We start from the raw sequence: 19152 nt of genomic DNA, 5'->3' as shown, positions 1-19152 counted from the left end.
GAAAAAAAAATAAAACAACAGGGTTTCAATAGAGCGGCACAAACCCAGTGCAGGCAGCCTAGGCTGGAGGGTGAGTCGCAGGGCTCCAGCGGAGAAAGGAGGAAGGGGAGGGTGTGCCCCCACAACAGAAGCGAAAGAAGGAAAAAGAAACAGTTCCTAAGAACTGCCGGGGGACCCAAGTCCCCCAGCCCCCCAAAAAAGAACAGAAGAATTGGTTCTGTCTCTGCATCTCCACATTCTGTGGGACACGGGGGAGCTTCCACGGCGGCACATGCACATGGCAGCTACAAGGATGGCCAGCACAGGGCCCAGGGGCATCCCTGCCTGCTGGTCTGATCCCTGCCCCACAGTAAGGCAGTATGCCCACTCCCCATAGCACTGCACCCTGGGGCCTTCACATGAAACTGCTGGCCCAAATGGTGAAAACTGCCAGGAGAGACTCCCAGGACCCTTGAGCACCACCTGGGACGCCCGAACATTTTAAATGGGGTGGGAGAGATAGTACAACAGGTAAGGTGCTTGCCATGCACGTGTGAAGTCAATCCCCAGCACCCTATAAGGTCCTCTGAGGGGCTGGAGCAATAGTACAGTAGGCAGGGTGTCTGCCTTGCACGCGGTCAACCCGGGTTCGATTCCCAGTATCCCATATGGTCCTCTGAGCACCACCAGGGGTGATTCCTGAGTGCAGAGCCAGGAGTAACCCCTGTGCATTGCCAGGTGTGACCCATAAAGCAAAAAAAAAAAAAGTCCTCTGAGCCCCTCCAGGAGTGATCCATGAGTACAGAGCCAGAAATAAATCCTGAGAAACATCAGGTATGGTTCAAAAAACAAACCAAAAAGAAATTTTTTTAAAGGAATTTAAAAATTTTTTCAGACATAGTTAATACGTCCTTCGGTTCTCCACTTTATAGGTGATCTGGAGCTACTTAGCCATGCCTGTGTGTCAGCACTACTCAGTGATTAGCCTGCATGCTACTTGTCAAATATTCTGAAGCCCCTCTGCCCTTCTCCCAACTGGGTGCATGTGCCCCTCTGGGGACTCTTGTGACAGGATCTGGTTAACTCTATGGATAGACGCCAGGATCTAGGTTCGATATACGGAGTGTGGGGAGAGCGACAAGGCTCAGAATGGATGAAAACAGCCCAGGAGACTCGGAGCGGGAGTGAGGCAGAGGGCTCATACCCTTGGTGGCCACCAGGGGGCCCCTGGCTACGTGGAGGGCTCCACCTCTTGCTTCTGTTTGGAAATGAGCTGCGCTTCCTTTAGAGACAAGTATACCTCTTCCTGAGGATCATAGTAGTAGAACTTTCGGATATAAGAGATTAGAGGTCTGTAAGACACAAGAGGGGTACACAAAGTGTTATTTTCATATATTCAAAAGTATTTTCATACATTTTTGGTGAAAGGAAATTGGACACCGGTGAAGGGTGTGGGGCAGAAATATGTGTCATGCATGAAACTTGATCATTAACAGTACTGTAAACCACAGTGCCGAAAATAAAAGCTAAAAAGAAAAGAAAATAAAAGAGAGAAATCGTCTTTCTTCTTTAACTCATATATAGCTGATGGCGCCAAAGTCTGAAGACCTAACAAACTGCATTTTCTCACTTCGAGTTCTGTCTCCCTCCTCTTCCCGCCTCCACGCCACCCTTCCGAGACTGCAGGAGGACGGCCAGCACACACCTTCCTCCCTTCTGCCTGCGACGTGACAGACATTTCTAGAGTTAGGTGCCAAGATGCAGGAGAAGCGAAAAGATGGTGCCGGTGGGTACTGCCAGGCTCTGCGTGTGCACCCAGCCCACAGGCTGAGTTTTGTCCCTCTGCTTAGTGATAAACCCCCTCCTGCCCACCCTCCCTCTTGACCCTACTGTACTTAGGCAGTGGGAGATCTGGGATGTGATCGATCCGGACTAGCTGTCGGATTCGGAATCTGCAAAGGTGCTGGAGGGATTTGACGTTGCTGAATCGGGACACTGGGTAGAGCAGCTGGACAGGAGTTGGTGGCAGTCCTTCAAGAAAACCAAGAGAAGTGTTCATGGTAAACAATGCATCGCGGTTACAATCAATACCCACAGTCTATGGCTTTCCTAGATACAAATAATGATAGAGAAGAAATATTTTAAAAATCCCGTTTACAAATGTATCAAGAAAATTAACTGCTTTGGAATCAGCTTAACTAAAGGTGAAGGACTTATAAAAAAAACTACAAAACACTACTTTAAGAAATAAAGGACACAAGAAAATGGAAACACATCCCCTGCTCTCTCATGGATTGGGAGGATTAATATCATCAAAATGGGAATACTCCCCAAAGCACTGTATAGATTTAATGTGGTCCCTATAAGGATACCCATAAATAACATTTTCCAAAGAAATAGATCAAACACTCCTAAAATTTATATGGAAAAATAACCCCTCACGAATAGCTAAGGCAATTCTTAGGAAGAAGAAGATGAGAAGCATCACCTTTCCCAACTTCAAACTGCACTACAAAGCAGTAGGAATTAAAAGCATGGAATTGGAATAAAGACAGACCCTCAGATTCATGGAACAGAGTTGAACATCCTGACACAGACCCTCAAATATATGATCATTTAATCTCTGAAAAAGAAGCAAGAAATTTGAAGTGGAGCAAGGAAAGCCTCTTCCAACATGTGGTGCTAAGAAAATTGAGCAGCTACATGCACACAAAATGAACTCAGACCTCTTTCTCATGCTAGGCACAAAAGTCAGATCAAAGTGGATTAAAGACTTCAATATCAGACCTGAAACTGTAAGGTATACACAGGAAAATGCAGGCAGAATCCTCCATGACATTGAAACTAACAGCATCTTTAAAGATGAAACACCAGAACTGGAGTAACAGTACAGTGGGTAAGGCATTTGCCTTGCATGCAGCCAAGAGTAATTCCTGAGTGCAAAGCCAGGAGTAACCCCCGTGCCACCAGGTATAACCCAAAAAGCAAAAAAAAAAAAAAAAAAAAAAAAGATAAAACACCACCGACCAAGCATGGAGAAGCAAAGATAAACAAATGAAACTACATTAAACTAAGAAGCTTCTATACTTCAAAGGAAATGGTGACCAGGATACAAAGAGTGTCCACAGAATGGGAAAGATTATTTACCCCACCCATCTGATATCAAAGATACATAAGGCACTGATAGAACTTTATAGGAAAAAATTCAACCCCATCAAAAAATGGGAGAAGAAATGAACACAAACTTCCTCAAAGAAGAAATATAAATGGCCAAAAGACACATAAATAAATGCTCTATATCACCACCAGGGAGATGAAGATTAAAACAACAATGAAATCATCTCATGACAGAGAAAGGGACAATCGTTCACTGCTGTGGGAACGCTAACTGATCCAGCCATTTTGGAAAACAATATGGGCATTCCTTAAAACACTAGAAACTGAACTCCCATATGACCCAGCAACACTGCTCCTGGAATATACCTGGGGACGCAAAAACACAATGGAGAAAAGCCATCCGCACTCCTGTGTTCACTGAAGTACTATCCACAATAGCCGAATCTGGAAACAACCTGAGTGTCCAAGAGCAGACAAGGAGATAAAGAAACTATGGCACATCTACACAAAGGAACACTACGCGGCCTTCAGGAAAAACAAAGTCATGGAATCCGCTTACAAATGGATGGACCATGGAGAGTATCATGCTGAGAGAAATGAGTCAGAAGGCGAGAGAAAGACACAAAATGACTCCATTTATTTGCGGGATATTAAAAAACAAAACACCATAGTGTGAGACTAATACCCAAAGACAGTAGACAAGACCAGGAAGACTGGTCCATGGTTGGAAGCTTGCCACAAGTAGGTGGGTGGGTGGGGTGGCAGTCAGGACAGAGGAAGGAACCACAATGGCAATAATTGGAAACTGTCACTCTGGACAAGAACTGAGAGCTGAGGTAAAGTGATGTGCATAACCTTTCAGTACCTGTATTGCAAACCATACTTCCCAAAGGAAAGAGAGAAAGGGGGGAGGGAGGGAAGGAAGGGAAGAATGGAGGGAGGGAGGGAGGAGGGAGGGAGGGAGAGAGAAAAGGCAGGAGAGAGTGAGAGGAAAGGAGAGAGAGAGAGAGAGTGAGAAAGAGAGAGAGAGAGAAGTGCCTGCATTAGAGGCAGGCTGGGGGGTGGCAGGAGAGAAACTGGGGACACTGGTGTTGGGAAATGGACACTGGTGAAGGGGAGGGGTCCTGAATGTCATTGTATGACTAACCTGATCACGAACAACTTTATGACTATGTATCTCATGGTGATTCAATAAAAATTAACGAAGGGGGAATTTTTTAAAGAGTTAAACCCAAACCAACAATGCTGCGAAGCACTTTCCTCTCCTTCAGCAGAGCGCAGAGAAGGCAGGCAGCAGGGGGCCTCCTCGGAGCAGGGACACGCGTCATGCTCCTCTGCGGGTTTCCACTGGCAGAAGCACCGCTGCAGATCTCAGCTAAGGGGCTCTGATCTCCTGCTCTCGGACCCGAGCTTTACTTTGTTTTCCCCTGGTGCTCGGGATAGAAGCCAGGGACTCACGCATGCAAGGCAAGGGCTCTGCCACTGAGTCCCGCCCCCAGGTCTCCAGATTTCCCTCCACAACAAAGGATAAAAGCCAAGAGTCCTGCCGATGAGAGGCTGAAGAGACAGTACTGTGGTAAGGTCCGTACGAAGCCGACCTGGGCTCATGCCCCAGCACTGCTGGGCCCGGTGAGCAGCAGCAGCCAGGAGAACACAGAGGGAGGCTGGTCCCCCCGCTCCCCGCCAAGCTCCAAGGGAGAGGCTGGAATCAAGGCCCGCAAGCCTGGCCTGCTATTGACGGCAAGCCAGGAAAGTCAGATTGTTACCTCCTTTCCCTCCCCATCACTGCTACCCTTTTTCTTGCTTCTGGAAACTTAGGCTGCATTTTGGAACAAGGCGGGGGAAGATGGACGCCCTTCAAAGAAAGCCACTGCTGGAGCCCACAGCTGTGCAGGCAGGAGTCCTGAGCTGATGCCACACCACAGGGCTCCCATAGCATCGCCGGGCGTGGTCCCCAAACAAGATCCGGAGAGCGGGAGCAGCCTGCAGGAGGCTGAGCAGACTGGAATCAGTCCCACCCTGCGCAGGTGTCCACTGACAGCCGGCGGGGCCACACAAAGCCCGAGGGGCCCACGCCCTCAGCCTTCAGCATCAGCGGCTTTGGATGCGGAAATCCCAACTCCCCAGGCCAACACCAGAGAACGGGGTCACCCAGGACAGCTGGGACACTGAACAGGTGGGGTGGGGTGGGTGGGGGGTGCAGAGGAACAAAGAAGAATCTGGTTTCAGAAAACAAAGGTAAACAAGCCAACCTGGCAGCGACAATCTAAGCTGTACAATCTATCAAAGAATTATTTTCTCAGCCATTCTGAATAGCAGAAAGAAATGTTTGGTTTTGGGGCCACACCCAGCAGCGCTGAGGGCTGACTCCTTGCAGAACTCAGGGAATGATATGGGGTGCCGGGAACCTAATCCCGGTCTGCTGGAGGCAAATCATGCGCCATGCGCCTATCTGCTGTACTAGCTCTGCCTCTGGACTCAGCAAAGATGTTTTGCAGACACAATTTGTTGAAAAATAAAATCCCTACTGTTTTTGGAATTTAATTTCAAACAGTTTTCTAATTGCGTTTGAAGGTATGATAAAAATCAGAATTTGCAGATTATCTCCTCAAACTTTTTTCCCTTTTTCACCTCACCAGGTGGTGCCCAGGGGACTATGTGATACCAGGGGCCAAACTTGGGTTCCTATGTGACAAGCCTACATTCTAACCCTTTCAGCCATTCCCCTCAAAACCATAGTCCTTGACAACTGATATTCAAAAAAGAGAAACGTGACACACTATTGTCACTAAACAAGTAAACTTCTCTTTAAAACATTTAGCTCACTAAAGTCTTGAAAACTGTATTGGCCTCTGGCCCCCAGGCCTCCTGAACACTGCTCAGGAGTCCCCCACAAAAGCCCAAAACTATACTGGCGCCAGATACCACTCTTTGTTTTTGTTTTCATTTGGGGGCCACACCCAGTGGTGCTCAGGGTCTGCTCCTGGCCCTGCACTCGGCTGGACTCCACAGCTGCCAATCTCATGGACCATTTCACACATGAAGAGACTGACATCTAGTGGGCTTGGAGACCTGCTTGCAGCCAGAACCAAGATCTAGGTTGGCCTAGATTAGCTGAGGAGTTGTCCGAGGCGTTTCTTCGCCCCCTTGGAGAGTTGCTCAGGATTCTCCCGAGCATGCCTTCTTAGCTGGCTGACAGGGGAGCTGCCAGGACAGTCCCAACACCCTGAGTCAAGACCAGTCTTAGTCCAACCCCGCTCACTCTCCTCTTCCCTTAAAGCCTTTCGTTGGTATCTTTGCTTTTTCATGGTTTTTATTTTTAAGTCACACTTAGCAGCAGTCAGGGCTTACTCCTGGCAGGGTTCAGGGAACATTACGAGGTGCCAGGCACCAAACTTGAGTCTGCTGTGTGCAAAGCAAGCACCCTGCCCACTGCACTCTCTCTCCAGCCCCAAGGGTGGTACCTTGGGGAGCCTTCTATGGGTGGTACCTTGGTGGTACCTCAAGACTTTAGTGAGCTAAATGTTTTAAAGCCCTCCTCATCGAGGTTCATTCTCTCCTCAGATACCAAAGAATCCACCCATGTATTTCTTTCTTGAACATATTTAAACTTAAGTGGTTTTAAAAATGACTCCAAGTTCAAATGCCTCCAAATTTATTCTTTTTCTCATGCTTTTAAATTTTTCTTTAGTAAATCAAACTATGATAAATAAAGCTCGTGGGGGATAACTACAATATTACTAAATTCGACTTGATGTTTCAGAGATAAAAGTAATTTATATATCTAATTACTCATCCCCAAAACACAGTATTCTAAGATTTGTGCTATAATGAGATCAGGGTAATAAGCTGCAGACAATTCTCTGACTCTTTGGCTATTGCAATTTTCATGATCACATATATTTGCCTATTTAATTATGCTACTTTTAGCCTGAGGCCCACAAATAGCAATTTGAAGCCTGTTAACTCTCTGATAATTCCTTGTGTCAGCTCGGCCACTTACTATTTGCCCCCAAATACAGTGAGTGACTAGAGCCCTTACATCCAGACATGGTTATAAAGGTAATAAAAGAAAGCAAAGACATGGGGGCAGCTGAAAGGAAAAAGCCAAGCGAGAAGACTGATCTCCAGGACTTCCTCCTGGTCCTCACAACGCGGTGCCTGGGTGCAAACCCAGTCTCTGGCCAACTCACTGTTCTCTCTCTCCAAGGGCCAGGGGAAGCACAATTAACTCGATTATGATTTATTTTATTTATTTATTTATCTATTTATTTATTTATTTAGGGTCACACCCAGCGATGCTCAGGGGTTACTCCTGGCTTTGCACTCAGGAATTACTCCTGGCGGTGCTTGGGGGACCATATGGGATGCCGGGGATCAAACCCGGGTCGGCCGCATGCAAGGCAAACGCCCTACCTGCTGTGCTATCGCTCCGGCCCCTCGATTATGATTTAAAGTGCAAATCTCTTCCAGACCTGAGCACTTGGATGGACACCCAGGCCTTCCTGCCACACCAATCTGTTTCCTAAAGACCAGAATTATCCAGCCCAAAATATCCACAGTGTTGGGTTGAGGAGCTCTGGGTTAAAGATAGGATGTCATCAAGCAAGTGGAAACAAGTATAAACCAATGGGACTACACTAAACTAAGGGGTTTCTGCACCTCAAAAGAAACAGTGACCAAAATAGAGAGAACCCACGGAATGGTAAAGAATATTTACCCAATATTCATCTGATCCAGGATACACAGGACACTAGTAGAATTGTACAAGAAAAAAACCTTCGACCCCGCAAAAAAAACGGGCAGAAGAAATGAACAGAAGCTTCCTCTAAAAAAGAAATACAGGGCCTGGAGTGATAGCACAGTGGGTAGGGCGTTTGCCTTGCACACGGCCGACCCGGGTTCGATCCCCGGCATCCCATATGGTCCCCCAAGCACCGTCAGGAGTAATTCCTGAGTGCAAAGCCAGGAGTAACCCCTGAGCATTGCTGGGTGTGACCCAAAAAGAAAAAAAAAAAAAGAAATACAAATGGCCAAAAGGCACATGAAAAATGCTCTACGTCGCTAATCATAGGGAAGTGTGAATCAAAGCAACAATGAGATGCCATCTCACACCACAGAGACAGGCACACTCAAAAAAGAACAAGAACAACTAGTGCTGGCACGAATGTGGGGAGAAAGGGACTCTCTTTCATTGTTGGTGGGCATGCTGACTGGTCCAGCCTTTTTTGGAAAACAATATGGACTTTCCTTAAAATATTAGAAATTGAGCTCTCATACCCTGCAATACCACTTCTAGAAATATATCCCATGGGTGCAAAAAAGCACAGTAGAAATGACACCTGCACCTGTATATTCATTGCAGCATTGTTCACAATAGTCAGAATCTGCAAACAACCTGATTGCCTGAGAACAGAGGACTGATTAAAGAAACTGGTACATCCACACAATGGAATACTACTATGCAGCTGTTAGGAAAGATGAAGTCATGAAATTTGCTTATAAGTGGATGTTCATGGAGAGTATCATGCTACGTGAAATGATTCAATAAAATAAAGAGAGGATGTCATCACAAACATAATGATAAGCTTAAAGATAGGCTTAAAAAAAGAGGAAGTGGCCAGTTTTCCTTGAGTTGTGCAATGCAAAATGTGATTAAAAGGCAATAAATAAGGCCAAAGATATAGCTCAAGTTGTGAGGCTCTGGACTGACTCCTGGTACCAGGGGAGAAAAAAAGAGTCCAAGTCTTCCCGTGCACTTCACAGGTAATGAGATTCTCCCAGCTAAGGACTACTTGCTTACTTTGAGCTTCCAATCTAAGAGTGTCAGAGACTCTGTACTAATCCAATCACATTCTCTTTTCAAGGCTGCTGGCTACAGTTATGAGACTTTCAGTTTAAAAAAGAAATGGACCAACTAATGAGATGTAACCAGGAACTTCAGAACGACTCAAAACAAGCTGCAACACAGTAACTAGAAGAGATAGGCAGAAAACCAAGCTCAGGTACCATCATTTTTACCAAGGTTCTTTCCTCTGGTTGCTAATTACTCTATTTATTTTAAATAAATTCTTTCTGCTCCTTACTTGCCACCATCTACAACTTTCCCACTTAAAACTTGATGGTTTCTAGGATTCTCAGTGGCTTTTAAACACCAGTCTGGAGGGTCAGCTAGTAAATGTAAGTAAATGTAGTGAATTTCTAGATTTGAGCCAGAAAAACCTGATTTTGTTTCCTGCTTTGCAATGTACCTTTTCACTGTATCTTGGTTTCTTAATCTGTTTTTGAAGAGAGAAGGGGGGGGAGAGGGAAAGAGAGAGAAGGAGGGAGAGAGAGAGGGGGAGGGAGAGAGGGAGAGGAAGGAGAGAGGGAGAGAGGGAGAGAGGGAGAGAGAGAGAGGGAGAGAGAGAGGGAGAGAGAGAGAGAAAGAGAGAGAGAGAGAGAGAGAGAGAGAGAGAGAGAGAGAGAGAGAGGGAGGGAGAGAGAGATTTCTTGGTAAGGGTTAAGTAATCTCGGCCCCTCTGGGCATTAGTTATCATCATCCCAAAGTCCAACAGGCTCTCTTCTATTCTGGTGAGTGAAGCCCCCTGGCTGTTTATGACTATCTCACACGGGCCAACCCTCTCCCCTGGTAAAGCCCCCTGTATGACAAGCAGAGGAGAGCAAGAGGGCAACGAGGAACAATAATGAACAACACTAACTCTGCCTTTGTTCCAACACTTCAAAGAGAGGTTGCTTATGGTTGGGAGCAAAGACTGAGTCTGCTCTGCCTTTAGACTCTCTCTGGTTTGGGGGCCACACTCGACGTGCCAGGGGGGAAATCTGGTGCTGGTGATGGATCCTGAGCTCCTGCCTACCAATCAGTTCAGTCCTCTGCGTTATCTCTTCAGCCTTGCTGTGCCCTCCCAACTTGACCGTTAGTATAGTAAAAATAGAAATCCTACCTATACGTTCATTTAGAGTCCTAGTGAGACAGCAGGAGCGGAAGGGTGCACCACCAGGTCTGGCCATGGGCTATGGCAGCAGATAAAAGGAGGCCCCCAGCCCCATCTTGCTCTTCTATCTCCCTCTGCTCTTGCTTTCTCTTTGGCTCTCCTCGACCCTCTCTCCTCATGCCCTCTCTGCCCTCCCTCTCTTCACAGACTGTAAGATCAGGCAGGGCTGAGCACCTGGACGTGACCGTGGACAGACAGGCCTCACAGGCCCAGATGGGGGCAGAATACAAGCAGGGCTCAGACGCCCAGGTAGTGATAAGGCGTGGAGCACAGTTTCACCCATGCACATGTGGCAGTGACAGGAGACCAGGAAAGCCGGGACAGGATGAGAGGAACTGCCAGGGTAGGGCTGAAGACCCAGCCAGGGACAAGTGGACAGCACAGGGATCTTGCCTGTGGTCGATCTTGAGGCTCTGGCCTGACTAAGGAAAGCGTACACAGGACAGAGAGCACATAGAGCGCGACAGGGGTGGGACGCATTCTCCCAGTGTTCATGGGAGACTGACTGTGACAAGACAGAGAGGTCATTCATGGACGGGGCAATGTCAGGGACAGACCCAGTGACATTGTTCATGGGTAAAGGAGGGGCCTGGACATGGGGGGAGGGATCCCGTCCCATTTACTTTAACTGTACAATAAACTCTTTAAATCTTCCGAGGTTTTATATGCACATCTTTCTCAAGAACCAGCAGCACGGAAAATTTTACTTTTGTGCCAACACTAGAAAGATGTCCTTTTCTATAAGCACAACTCTCTCTTCTTTATGTATTCTCCACAAATCCCAGGCAAATTCTATTTTGAATTTTGTGGGATTTTTGTTGTTGTTTGGGCCACACCTGGCTGTGCTCAGGGCTTACTCCTGTTTCTGCACTCAGGGATCACTCATGGGGTCACTCTTGGTGGGGGCTCCGGGGACAGTGTCAGGTGCTGAGGATCAAACCTGGGTTGGTCGTGGGCAAGTGAATGCCCTAGCTGTTATACTATTGCTCTGAGCCCTCAATTTTGAGTTTTATTGCTACTTTTACCCTTGACCGTTAAGACTGATGGTAATTTAAAAAAATTTCAATTAGCTGAGCCTGGGTTTCAGTCCTGGTTTCAGCACCTATCAGCACTAATTTATAAAGTAACTTCTTCAATTTGATGCCTCAGCCCATCTCTGCACTGGCAAAATGGATACAGCCTTATCTACTACCTAACTTTGGAGTTGTTAAAAGAAGTGAAATATTTAAATAAAACTGGCAAAGCTTCTGGCACATGACAAGCATTCAATAAACAGAAATAATGATTACATGCTCTCGATCTTAACAGCATTCATCTTTAATTAAAATTTCTGCAGACAGGGCACATTTGCTAAGTGAAACCAGCTCTATTTGAGGAACTCACAATTCTATCAATACTCTAGAAGTGGACAAATACTCCAGACTCCAAAATGCTTTGGGGTTTCTCTGGTTTGCCTCTGAACATCTGGTGACTCCCGCCCCCCCCACCTTTCCCCGCAGGGGATTTAGCTCCTGCTGTTCCTAGTTGCTCCCTCCTCTTCCCACCTGTCCCCTCTCAAGGCAGGAGCAGAATGAGGGTAAAGATGCCACTTTTTCTGATACTAAGTTACAAAAGAAATGGTTAAGAATTATCCCCAAAAGTTACAAACACAGAAAACTGTGAAACTGTCAATTCCTTTAAGAAGGGTTCTAACTTTTCCCTTTAAGGAAGTCAACTACATGAGCCCCAACCGTGTTGACAGCACGAGGCAAATACTAAAGGAAGTGAGAATTAATACAGTTCACAGCCTGTCATGCCTTATTTAAATCGAGATTATAAACCGCATTCCTGTAACCTGGTTCAATCCTGTTACTGATGTTCTACCCCAGGCTTCCCTGCAACTTCTTTTGAGAGCAATTTCTTGGCACTCTGCTTAGGAATCTTAATTTGATTCAATGGGGAAGCATAAAGTTCCCATTTTAAGTTCTGTTTTTGTCTTGCAAATTCCTCAATTAATGTGCTTGTCATTTTACTTTTCCCAGCACTGTAAATGCAGATTCCTCCAAACCCTCCCATCTCCGGCTATAATAGACAGTAAACAGACACCTCCTCACTCAGTGCACTTAGTGGGGAGGAGGGTGATTACTACACCCAGGGCGCCCAAGCGGAAGGAAGTCTTTGCCGTCAACACCAGTTAAGCTACAACAAAAAGTCACTGGTCCTTAATAGTAAGTTTAGTGTGACAAGGACAAAACCCAGAGCAGACTGCTGAGCTAAGTCTCTAGGTCACTCACCACCACTGTCTTTCTAGGAACATGCTTTTGCTTTCCCTGCTTCGGCAGAGATCACCCCACTCTAATCTCCATTTCACTTGGAGTGTGAGATAACTCTGGGATCAGGAACAAGGAGACATTTCTTTTATATATGTATATATTTTTTTGGTTTGGGGGGCCATACCCGTTGGTACTCAGGGCTTACTCCTGGCTCTGGGCTCTCAGGGATCACTCCTGGTGGGTCAGGGGGACCTTATGTGGTGCCAGGGATCAACCCAGGTTTGCCATGTGCAAGGCAAGCACTTTACCCGCTGTACTATCGCTGCAGCCCTAAGGAGACATTTCCGAATGTCAAATATTTACACGATGCCTAGATATCAAAGGCAGGATGTGGTTTCTATGCATGTGATCAAAGAAACAAAGATTCTTTCTCAAAATGTACAACGGGGCTGAAGAGATGGTTTAGCGGGTCAGGTCAGGTACATGCCTTGCTTGCAGCCACCCAGGTTTAATCCCCAGCACCCCATATGATTCCCTGAATCCCAACAGAAGCGATCCCTCAACACAGACCCAGGAGTAAGCCCTGAGATGGGTGTGGCCCAAACACACGCAAAAAATCCAAACAAAGCCAAAAAAAGGGTACAAGGACAAGGGACTAATGCCACTGGACTCCAGGAAGCATGCCTGCTGTGTGTCAGGAAAAAGCCCAGTCTGCACGTTGTCAGAGAGTGGGGACACATTTTGCTACTAGGATGACCTATTCTAAGTAGGTCGGATAATATCACCACAACCTTACCTGGAACCCTGGATCTCAAGAAATAGAGGAACTTCCCATTCTTGGAGTGCATGATGGCTCTCTTAATGAATTCCACCACCGACTGACAGCGATCCTCAAATTTAGGGTGACACCATAGGCTGAAGGTTCCTGCAGGGAAAAATTAAGAAGTAAAAAGTAACTGAGATCTGGGAGACTGATTTGAACATTTTAGTGATTCTTTTTTTTTTTTTTTCTTTTTGGGTCACACCCGGCAATGTACAGGGGTCATTCCTGGCTCATGCACTCAGGAATTAACCCTGGCAGTGCTCAGGGGACCATATGGGATGCTGGGATTCGAACCTGGGTCGGCCGCGTGCAAGGCAAACGCCCTACCCGCTGTGCTATCGCTCCAGCCCCGAACATTTTAGTGATTCTTACATTAGTAGCTTTTGGACAAGCTGGGTCAAGACAAAGATCCTTGAAATCACCTATTGCCGCCTGCCTATCCCACTATTAATGGGAAGAAAATGCTGCCTTTAATAACATCTTTTTTTTTTCTTTTTCTGCTTTTGGACCACACCTAGCAATGCTCAGAGCTTACTCCTGGCTCTGTACTCAAGGATCACTCCTGGGAAGGTTGAGGCATGTCTGGGATCGAAGCTGGGTCAGCTACATGTACTATTACTATTGTATTATTACTCCCAATAAGACATCAGCCTTAAAAAGCTTTTGTTAGTGGATGGAGTGATAGTACAGCAGGTAGGGCCTTTGCCTTGCACGTGGCCGACCTGGATTCGATTCTTAGCATCTCAGATGGTCCCTTGAGCACCACCAGGAGTAATTCCTGAGTGCAAAGCCAGGAATAACCCCTGTGCATCGCTGGATATGACACCCCCCCAAAAAAAAACACTACTTTTGTTAAACATGTAAATAAGTCAGGAAAAAAAAAAGACAGTATTGTATTGAGTATAAACACCAATTCTTAAATCACAGTCTAGAAGATAGACTGTGATTTAAGAGAGATAGTATAGGGGCTGGAGCGATAGCATAGTGGGTAGGGCGTTTGTCTTGCACGCAGTCAACCCGGGTTCGAATCCCAGCATCCTATATGGTCCCCTGAGCACTGCCAAGAGTAATTCCTGAGTGCAAAACCAGGAGTAACCCCTGTGCATTGCCAGATGTGATCCAAAAAGCAAAAAAAAAATAAAATAAAATAAAGAGAGAGAGAGAAAGTACAGGGTAAAGTCCTTGCCTTGCCTTTAGCTGACTTGTGTTTGATCCCGGGCACCCTATGTGGTTCCCTGAGCACTGCTAGGAGTAAGTCTTGAGCACCATTGGGTGTGGCCTCAAAATCAAAACAAACTAACAGACCAGAGTTGACAGTACAGCAGGTAAGACGCTTGCTTTGTACAAGGCCGACCTGGGTTTGATCACAAGCATCCCATACAGTCCCCTGAGCCCTGTCAGACTGGTCCTGACAAAACAAAACAAACTATAAAAATGAAAACACTATATCCCAAAGAATCATTTACATAAAGGTTATTCATTGCTCAAGAGAACTGTAAATCTGAGTCTTGCCAGTTACTCTTACAGTATCACCTAGAAAGACAAAGACAAACGTTCCATTGCAAACTGGCAACTGAAAGACCCACAGGGCTTTGATTAAAAAATACCATTTGTCTAAGGAAGAAAAGTCCCTTTGAATAAAAAGTAACTGGAGAGCCATTTGAACAAGCTCTCTCAGTCTTGGTGTTTCACCTATCAGGAACCCAGAGGTCAAGTATCTTTTCATCATTCCCACGGCCTAACCCTTTATCCTTTTAATCACTGTATCACTGTCACTGTCATCCCGTTGGTCATCGATTTGCTTGAGTGGGCCCAGTAACATCTCCATTCATCCTAGCCTTGATATTTTAGCAGCCTCTGTTTACTCGTCCTTCCCAATGGTGCCACATTAGAGGCTCTTCAGGGTCCGGGGAATGAGATCATTGTTACTGTATTTGGCATATGAATAAACCACAGGGAGCTTGCCAGGCTCTCCTCGGTGCAGGTAGTAAACTCTTGGTAGCTTTCGAGGTTCTCCAAGAGGGAAAACTAGGCTATCAGATGTTGTGTGGCTGCATCTCGGCAGCACGCTTCCGGGAGCTTGGTTTTATAGGGTTTTTTTATAGATTTACTTTATTTAATAAACAATATCATTTATTTAATAATAATCTTATTTATAGATTTATCTATTATCCTTTTAATAGATTTATAAAAATGTCTCACTCTGAAGTACTTTATTTTTCTTTTTTCTTTTTTTTAAAAAATCTGTCTGATTTTGCTTCTGGCAGTAGTAGGAAAACAGGCAGAATCAACCTGAGTGCTACCTAATTAATTCTCAGGTCTTTGGACTGAAGTTCCTGTCTCTGTATGAGATGGGGGTGGGGCAGAGGAAATGTGGACAAAGCTATGCTGACCTACATGTTACTTCCTGCCCCACAAGAATAGCAAAAGTAAATGGATCCAGCACACCATGGTTGGGAGAAGGACGAACGTGGTGGTGGTGACTGAGAAGAGCATGAAAGAAACCCTCACTTGAAATGCAAGGTCTCATGCAGTTCATGTAAGGTTGAACATATGTGGGGAGACTGAAGGATAGGAGGGGAAAGCCCCCCAAATCCACACACCCTTCTTACCTCTAGCAGTTGTGGATATTCTGTTTTTTTTTTTTTTTAATTTTTTTGCTTTTTGGGTCACACCCAGCGATGCTCAGGGGTTACTCCTGGCTTTGCACTCAGGAATTGCTCCTGGCAGTGCTTGGGGGACCATATGGGATGCCGGGGATCGAACCCAGGTCGGCCGCGTGCAAGGCAAACGCCCTACCTGCTGTGCTATCGCTCCGGCCCCCAGTTGTGGATATTCTGACAAAGGATGTTCATTACCTATGTTGAGGACTGTCTATGCATGACAAATTTCTGGCCCAAGTAGAATACAGAACACAGATGTAGTCAATCCAGACAACTCTGCTGAACAATTCAGATTCTCAGCATCACTGGAAAATTAACAAACCTAACCTGACTACAAGAGAGAAGGTACCACCCCCAGGGAAGGAGGTAGAGACTTGCAGATCCCAAGAGCTATCAGGATGTTGATGAACGTGTCCTAAGAGAAACATTTCTACAAAGTTGATCAAAAGAAGAAACAATCAGCACCATGCTACATGGTGGGAAAACGCTGACACAACTTTTAGACAAAGAAATCCAGAACAAGTCATAGGACCAATGCTGAATTCTCTCTGTGTATATTTAACAGAAAGTACCTCTAGATGGCAAGTTTAATTATGAAAAAAACTTGGGAAAATTTCTCTCAAGATCCTAGGCAAATCCTTCCTTCTACCAGAAAGTTATCTGACTTCGCTGTTCTTTAAGTCTTGTCCATTCCTTCCCATGTAGGAGACTGGATGTTGCTAACCTTGCTATGGAACACTTACTCTTCTCCCTACCCCACCAACACTTCTTCTAAAGATTGAAATCGGTGCCCAACACCCCACTGGTTCAGGGTTCAGACCCTAGGAATCCTTTCTATAGAGAAGGAATTGGCAAAAGTAGAGAAGGCCAAGGGGCAGGCCGCTTCCTCAGACACCAGTTCACTCACTTACCTCTGTAGTGCTCCATCCTGGTGTGATGGGTGATACCCTGTGATCGGAAACTGAGACTCAAGATATAACGAGGATCCGAGCTGTCCCGTACCAGGAAAGAACCATCTGGCTTCCCTTTTAGCTTCATCTCTGCATCTTCCCAATTCATTGGTCCCCAATACCAACCACACTATCAAAGAAAAGAACAGTGAGGAGGTTAACAAACTGGTAACTATTACGTTTCCAACACTGTCTTACCAAAAGAGTACCCCTGGTTGCCTGAACATTCCAGCAGGTAAGGGCTGCTCAAAGCATCTCAATGTCAGGAGTGACTATCAGGATTGTTATGCTTTTGACCCTCTGTATTAACAGGTCAATTCTTTTTTTGTTTTGTTTTTAATTGTTGGGTCTTACCCAGTGGTGCTTAGCATGTGCTCATTCAATTGAACGTTCTCTCTCATTTTGCAGGGAATGGACACATCTGAAAGTACTCAGGGCTTACTCCTGAGTCTGTGCTCAGGGCTCACTCCTGGGCCTGTGCCCAGGGATCACTATATGGGATGCTGGAGATTGAACCCAGGTCAGCTGCATGTAAGGCAACTGTCCTATTAGCTGTACTATTGCTCTGGCCCAACAAAAGACAAATTTTATAATTCCATTTCTCTACAAAAAATAGAGGAGATGGATGTCGGTCAGCTAATCTATCAAAATTAATTTACAGTATATAAACATTTCTCCACAACTTTTCATCACATTGAAATTCCTTTTCCAAGGGGCTGGAGCAACAGCATAGCAGGAGAATGCTTGCCTGCATATGGCTGACCTGAGTTCAATACCTGGCACCCAATGTGATCCCCTGATCCTCACCAGGAGTGATCCCTGAGGGCTTAGTAAGTAGTCAGTCCTGAGCACTGCCAGGTCTGGCTCTAATTCCCCACACCCAAATAATTTTTTCCCCCTTAGGAACAATTTTATGGCATCTGATGGATTCACAGCTTACTGTTTTGCTTCTGAAAAATGGAAATACTGAGGCCAGAAATGACTGTTCCTCTATGAATGACAAGAGAGCCTGACACAGGACTGGGAGAGCACCAGTCTCGGGCGCCGCCTACCTTCTCCAGCTCTCGAAGGCTGGCTGCAAAGCTGCTCGAGTCAGGTCGGTAGAGGGGACACTGGAGGTGTTGTGGGGGCTGGCTGTGCAGGGATTCAGCAGCTCGGAGGGGAACAATCCGGGGAAACGCATCTGCGGAGGCAGAGAGCGGGAGTCACATGTTTGCCCTCACTGCTCCCAACCACAAGACCCTCCCCCCAAAACAGATGCTAACTGAAGAGGGGCAAGGCATTAGAGCTAAGCTGGAGAGGGTAGAAGCCAAAGCGGTGGGAAGGAGCTGGATGGGCCGGAACAAAAAGCTGTGTGGGCTTGTGTAAGCTGTGAAGGATGGGTGGGGGCGTCAAAGCCCGGGAAGGTGGTATAGGAGCTGCTCACTAACCTGACTAGGGTGACTACGTCAGGGCCTTCACCAGCCTAGAGCGACTCCAACTTCTCCCACCTCGAGGTGAAGTGCTGGCAAAACAGCCTTGGAAATAGTGACTCGCTAACTTGCCCAGGAAGAGTAACGATTTTGCCAGGCAAGTAGAAAAGAATGCTGATTTCATTCATTTTATTCCTTAGGTACTGGAGGCTGGCAAAGCAGGTATGGGCTACAATGCATGGTACATATTTACAAGGCTGCAGAAATATGGACAACTTAAAAAAAAAATACCAAGCAAAAACCCCACCGATCTTTGAAAATCAGCAACAGGGTCGGGGATGTAGGTCTGTAGTGGAGCATCTGTCTTGCGCAATCTGAGGCCCTTGAGTTCAACTCCCTGGTACCTCAACACACACACACACACACACACACACACACACACACACACACACACACACACATATCCCAAAACAAAACCACAAAAACCTAAAACAAAACAGAAAACCCAAATGTATCCAGGAAAACCAGCAACATATTAAACCTCTCACTGTCCTGAAATGGATTACAAAATAGTCTCAGCAGCAGTTGGGGCCAAAGACAGAGCTCCACAGGTTAGAAAGCATGCAGGAAATTCAGGCTTAATCCCTGGCATACACGGTCCCCTGAGCACTGCCAGGCGCAACCCCCAAGCACAGAGCTAGGAGCATCCCCGGAGTACCACTGGGTGCAGCCCCAAAACAGGAGGACAAAATAGTCTTGGCAGCAAAGGTATGAAACATTCAATAGCTTCTTATCCCAAATAATGAGATTCACCTCCATTTAAAAAGGAAAAAAAGAGGTTCAGAAAAAACAGTTCTCAGCCTCATTTCCAAGGACTTCTGGTCTGGCCAAAGGTGTAAGATTCAAGCTTTCTTATAAATTCTATTGTTTCCATAAAAGAAATTCCCCATCCTTCAAAAGT

At 46.1% G+C, this 19152-nt stretch overlaps 1 protein-coding gene across 3 annotated transcripts in view; it reads right to left on the bottom strand.

Annotated features, from left to right (window-relative positions):
• Nucleotides 1-19152, bottom strand: part of SOCS7 (suppressor of cytokine signaling 7) — a 35626-nt gene that overhangs the window by 4641 nt on the left and 11833 nt on the right. For all 3 annotated transcript variants that reach the window (XM_055129883.1, XM_055129881.1, XM_055129880.1), the window contains 5 exons: nt 17832-17962; nt 16741-16909; nt 13140-13268; nt 1875-2010; nt 1184-1331 (listed from right to left, as the gene is read on the bottom strand). In XM_055129883.1, coding sequence (XP_054985858.1) covers nt 1211-1331; nt 1875-2010; nt 13140-13268; nt 16741-16909; nt 17832-17962 — 686 coding nt within the window. In that variant the 3' untranslated portion in view covers nt 1184-1210. The remainder of the gene's footprint in view (nt 1-1183; nt 1332-1874; nt 2011-13139; nt 13269-16740; nt 16910-17831; nt 17963-19152) is intronic.

Source organism: Sorex araneus, chromosome 3 (genome assembly GCF_027595985.1).
Source record: "Sorex araneus isolate mSorAra2 chromosome 3, mSorAra2.pri, whole genome shotgun sequence".
NCBI classification, from domain to species: Eukaryota; Metazoa; Chordata; class Mammalia; order Eulipotyphla; family Soricidae; genus Sorex; species Sorex araneus.
Note: the sequence above shows the minus strand (reverse complement) of the source record. Positions and strands in the feature narration are given on the sequence as shown.